The sequence below is a fragment of the Cebus imitator genome, unplaced genomic scaffold (assembly GCF_001604975.1).
Source record: "Cebus imitator isolate Cc_AM_T3 unplaced genomic scaffold, Cebus_imitator-1.0 Scaffold9, whole genome shotgun sequence".
NCBI classification, from domain to species: domain Eukaryota; kingdom Metazoa; phylum Chordata; class Mammalia; order Primates; family Cebidae; genus Cebus; species Cebus imitator.
Window position 1 is genome coordinate 6,934,837 of NW_016107324.1, and position 6,000 is coordinate 6,940,836.

A 6,000-nucleotide genomic window follows, 5' to 3' on the forward strand; every position below is an offset into this window, starting at 1 on the left:
AATTGTCCGCAAATCATTCACCGACAGGAATTTGACCCATGTGTCATAATTTTTACCTGGGCTCTGTCCTCTCCACCAGGTTTTATTATCCATGATAAATCTGCGTAACTTTTAAATAAATTGATTATAGGCCAAATTCTGTTGCTCATATAGAAGTAGATATCAAAAAAAATTTCTCCAAATAGTCATTCCTTAGATAAACTTTAGTATAATCAGAATGATTTTCCAGGACTAACATGATACCTTTATGAATCTCAGTAATAATGATGAATAATAATAATAAAATCATAGCTGTCAATTCATTAAAATGGCCTTAACATTCTATATCAATTATGGTTAAAAAGAAGGTCCTCTCATTTTCATATTGGAAACATAATTCTCTGAAATTCCCATTTATTGGTTGATTAGTGTGGAACCCTAAAAGTCATTCAGTAAACAGGCATCAAAAGTTTGAAGTAATTGCTGCAAGCCTAGCACTGTGATTTGCACGTTTACACCAGTATCCCAATGCATTCTTCTTCAAATGACTTTAACACAATTAATATAAAATGATATATTAATAACAATGTTGTCTGAGTTCTAGTAATGTAAACAAAATTTATTTTTGCTAAGCATTTTAAATTCTTAATTTATGTGTTGAGATATGTATTTTATTCCATTAAATTTAATACTACTGAAGTTGGTTATTAATCATAATCATTAAATGAAAAACACAACCCTGATATTTCAACATAAGAACAACTGATTCCTGGGAAAAATATAAGGCTTTTAAATTGAAACTCATGGAATTAACATCTCTTTCAGCTCACTTTTTTTCCTCCCTCACATTTACATTTTTCTTAAGGTAACATAGAACTTTTATGTCATAGAAGATTTCACTAAAGAAAATGTTAGGAGGAATCTGCTTCTGCCTAAGCTGATAATTAATCTATAATACAAATTCATTACAACTTAAATGAATAGGGGTACCACAGATTCCGTTCTATTTTGTCATTATATGCAATTGCAAAGAATGCATTTCTTAGCACACATTAACTATTTTACATCATGAAAATATTATTCCAAAGAAAATCAAATTAATAAAAATAAATTTCCTACTCTTTAGTGATAAGTAGCTTTTAGTGATAATTTATAAAGTTCTAAATTAGACCTTCTAATGAGTTTTGCTAGACAGTATTAAGTCACATTTTGGTGTGAATAATATTATTTACATTTTGCTTAACTTATGAGCATTTTGAGTACAAGGAGTATATGTTTTCAAATTGGCCTGGATTATCAGGTCCAACTATAATATAAGTAGATTTGCCCTGTTCCAAGAGATATTTTTAGAAGCTTAGTTCAATTTAGAGAAATTAGATGACATTTTATTTAATTTTTTTTACAAGAAGTAAAAAAAAAGCTGAGAAAACACATCACCTGAAGATTGATCCATTAACAGATTACCAAGGTCATAAGCAGTACTTAAAATAAAATTACTTACTGTAATTGTTCTTCATCTCTTGGGTCCCTTTTACTTTGCCTCTTTTATCAATCCTCAGATACCACTGTGTTCGACAGAAGAGTCTTCTCACTCTTATATCCCCTCCTTCCATGTAATCATAACTTCTTGTGTGTCGCTCAGGGCTGGAACAGTTCACATTTGTAGCCATTTGCTCTGGAGTCATGTCATTGCAAGCTAAAGATATAGTACCCACTAGACAGATAATGTGAAAGCATGATCTGTAGAGCAAAGTTGGCAGGATCCATGTCAGTATCCATTTGTGCATTATAGTGTAGTGCTCCGGGTGTTCATGAATAACATAATGAAAATTAAATCTTGAGTTGATTGTTACTCCTAGGTCATTGACCTCTTCCTATCTATGAATTGTAGATTGATTTAAGAAAAAGTAGTTGCTCTTTCCAAATTGTTAGCCTTATCCTTTTAGTTACTGATAACTATACAGGATTCTTCCTTAATAACTCTGTTGATATATTCTTATAAAAACAGTTCGTAGTCAGTTCAGTGGCTGTGACGCTGTTTGCTACTTGACTTCTGTTTGCAATGAGAGATTAAGAATAGGGAGGGGAGGAGAGAGGAAGATAAAAAATTGTACGTATAAATTTTAGTGGGTGAGAAGTAGTATAATATACAGTATAGGTTATACTTTGAAGATACATTTAAAACAGGCTTCCCAGAGGATGTCAAAATCTTTACCACTTTATGTGTAGATTTATAAAATTTATGCATAAGTAAAGATAAAACAGTATGACTGTACCATTCATTCCAATTGCTATTTTGTGAGAAACATACTGCACTTAGAACTATTTTTTTAATTAAGCTTTTATAATTACTACTAACAAAGTATAAGTGCTTTCTCCCTAGACTTCTTTATTATATGCTTTTACATTTGTGGTTAATCAATTATTTTCTCCTGAACTGCCCAGGTTTTTCAAGTTAAATGTCAAGATTGCTCTGGAGAACTTCAATCTTATCTTTATGTTCTACAGCATAATTACTATAGATATTTACATGGCTCAAAAATCTTGTAACTTTACTTTCCTGCTCAGTACTAAAATCAGAGAAAGAGACAAACTTTTAGAAAACATTTAGCATTGTTTTTAAAGACAAATAACAGTAACTTACTTGTTTTGTTGATAACAGCTGGATATATAAGAATTCCATGTCTGTTGTCTGCCTTATGCAACTTGAGCCTTTCTATTGTAGCTACAAACTATTTCTCAGCTGAAAAATTCTCCAGAAGAATCATAATTGTTTCCATAAATCAACAGGCAGGAGGATTTTCTCTCTGTGTGTGAATGCGTGTGTGCTTGTGTGTGTGTATGTGTATGTGTGTGGAGTCTTTTATTCAGGGCTTTTCGATAAATACCTTTGCTGACCTCATTGGAAGCAATTAAAACTTAGCCAGTGAGCTGTTGAATACAAAGCGAGAATAAAAGGAGGCTTGTATAATACTGAATGGTCATGAGAGGGAGCTATGAACATGCTTATGCTTAAATCTACAAGTGGGTACCTACTTTGTAGAAACAGATCTCTAGTATGAAGGAGTTAGAAGGAGAAAGGGAATTTTTTAAACCTTCTCTGCAATATAGCAGTTGTATTATACTTTGAAAATTATTCCTTTGAACATATATATAGGGTTTTTTTGATACTTGGAAAATCTTTTCCATAGCTTTATTATGATGCATGCATTTCTTCAGTTACTTCTTTGTGCTCAGAATGTTAGAACAAAACTAATATGTATTAACTAACATATGAGTGCCTTAAAGCACTGTGTAGATAAGTTAAGTATTACCACATCATACAAAGACAATTCACTGAATATGAATATGAGTACAATTTTTATGTCATATTCCTAGGCTGAAAGTGAGAAGATCTAGGTTCTTACCTGAGTTGTTGTTCCAGAGTCTCAGCTGCTACATTTGTAAAAAATTGGTGTATTAGTCTAATGACTCTATGATGCTTCATAGTTTTATAATTCTGTGATCTGTGACTTTTACTCACTATTAATATAAGAATATTATATTTAAATATTTAAATATAATATTTAATATTTAAAAAACACCTACTTTAAAAAACTATTATTCTTAAAAATTAAAAATGAGGAAATGGTTTCACTTTGGTTATCAATGTTTGATTTTTGCCTTCATAAGAACATTGGAATGTACATGTTAATTTAGAGATGGAATTGCTAAGGTAAATAAAAGAAAGCTATTTTACTTTCCAGCATGAGTTCTCTCCTTTACTTCTTGTTCTAGTATGTATGAGGTAGTGCTTGTAGAATAATTGTGTTGTCTGTCTAAATCAGTATTGAGGAAGTATATTAAAATATCTTTTTCATTTTATATACCCCTTCTCTCTCTCTCTCTCTCTCTCTCTCTCTCTGTCTCTCTCTCTCACACACACACACCTCTCTGTGTGTGTGTGTGTGTGTGTGTGTGTGTGTGTGTGTGTGTGTGTGTACTTGAAATGCACTACTTTACCACCAGGTGGTGCATGTAGACCAAATAGGAAAAGGAAATTAAATCTACTCAACTGGGTTGGTTATATAGTTTATGTGATTTCTCTTTGTATGTGTGCCTTTAGGAAACAGAATCAAGAGCACAGAATGTTTCAGATGTACCCAGTTACTCTTTATATACCAAATGTGTTGAATGTTCTACGTTTATTAAAGCAGAGGAGGACAGACTCTTTGATAATTGTATCTTTTGAAAGCTAGAAGGCTGAAAATATTCTGTCATATATCCTCTAAAAAGAGAAAGAGAAGGAGGAAAGAAAATATGATGTTATTATATTCTGAATCACACTTCACTAGTTTGGGAGGTAACAATAATGAGCAGGGTCGGAATTCCTAGGACTTGGATATTGCTTCTGAAGAAATAAAAGTTAGCAATAGTAAGTTTACAGTGTAGAGATATTCAAGAGCTACTAAATCCATTTGTTCCATACTGACCCCCTGGATTTTAAACCAAGAAATCAGTAAGTTAGAAGCCAAAGAAAGTGGTGGTTTGCTAACTGAATGCTGAATACTTAAATAAAAGAAATGGGTAGTTTGTTAGAAAAGAGTGCTTAGTGCCTCCTTAATATCTGCTATATAGGATTAACTGTAAAATGAAAACAAAAGAATAAAACTGTGATCTATGCACTTAAAGTACATTAGATGCTATTACACTCTAATTGGAAATATGATCCCAGTAATATTAATGGGATCTCAGTAAGGGAACTGTATCAGTGGTTTAAATTCTTTGATTATTATTTCTCTTGTTGGAAGATAATTAATTCAGATGGGCCCACAATTCATTAGGACCACAGCTATAATGGAGAACCAAACTTAGATTTCACTGTGCCTTTGCTATGCTTATGCTTCAAAAGGAATTCTCCAGGAACTGCGAATAACTTTAGGTATCTCTAGATGGGGTAACCCTCCGGATTTGTTAAAGTTATACATTGACAACCATTTGTTGCTCTTGTTTTAATGGACCTATAGTGATAAACTAAGCACAGAAATACTTTGAACCATTGTCTTTCTTTTGTTATTTGTAGATGGAATTTTCTTTTTTAACACACCATTGCTGGCTTGAAAGAATTTACTGGCCTGGCACAGTGGCTCATGCCTGTAATCCCAGCATTTTGGGAGGCCAAGGCAGATGGATCACTTAAGGTCAGGAGTTTGAGACCAGCTTGGCCAACATGGTGAAACCCCATCTCTACTAAAAATACAAAAGTTAGCTGGGAGTAGTGGTGAGTGCCTGTAATTTCATCTTCTCAAGGGGCTGAAGCAGGAGAATCACTTCAACCCAGAAGGTGGAGGTTGCAGTGAGCCAAGATCGTCCCTCTGTACCCCAGCCTGGACAACAGAGTGAGACTCCATCTCAAAAAAAAAAAAAGAATTAACTTGGAAAAGTTAACATCTCAAAAAAAAAAGAATTAATTGGAAATACCTACATCTCATGAGTTTTAAATTTTTTAAACAAAAGATTATTGCATCTATTCCTAAATATTGGCTTTTTAAAATGTGCTTTGCAAATAAAGGTTCGCACGGGTAATTCTTCAAAAGGAAACAATGGCTAATACTGGGATAGTTTATTTGGATAGAATATATTAAATGAATAGAGAGAATCAATTTCAGTAAGTATTGTGAAAGCAGGCAGTCGTTAAAGTAATAATCAGCCACCTAACTTTGCTTAAACAATCTCCGTTATATTCTTTATCCATGTAAAGGTAAATGAGAGAAAGTAACTTTTGTTTCATGAATTTTATGTTTTGATAATTAATTTTAAAACTCTGCCTCATTCAGAATCATGTATAATATCAGTAGAAGGGAACATCATTAAATATTTTCATTACTTTGCATTCTTACATCTTATTCTGTTACATATCATCTGAGTTTTCTTTCTTCCCCAAAATATAGATAATTGTTTTTATTAGTTTTTTTGTGTATCTTTTTAGAGTTTCCTTATGCTTATACAGGCAAACTGAATACATACTTGTATGTGTATAAA

The 6,000-nt window shown here is 32.4% G+C and overlaps 2 protein-coding genes across 3 annotated transcripts in view; one reads left to right on the plus strand and one right to left on the minus strand.

Annotated features, from left to right (window-relative positions):
* Positions 1 to 3,882, minus strand: part of FGF7 (fibroblast growth factor 7) — a 63,796-nt gene extending 59,914 nt beyond the window's left edge. The window contains exons 1-2 of the mRNA XM_017543880.2: positions 2,624 to 3,882; positions 1,481 to 2,032 (exon numbers count right to left, since the gene is read on the minus strand). Of these exons, the coding sequence (XP_017399369.1) occupies positions 1,481 to 1,766 (286 nt within the window). The 5' untranslated portion in view covers positions 1,767 to 2,032; positions 2,624 to 3,882. The remainder of the gene's footprint in view (positions 1 to 1,480; positions 2,033 to 2,623) is intronic.
* Positions 1 to 6,000, plus strand: part of FAM227B (family with sequence similarity 227 member B) — a 273,911-nt gene that overhangs the window by 176,770 nt on the left and 91,141 nt on the right. The window lies entirely within an intron of this gene.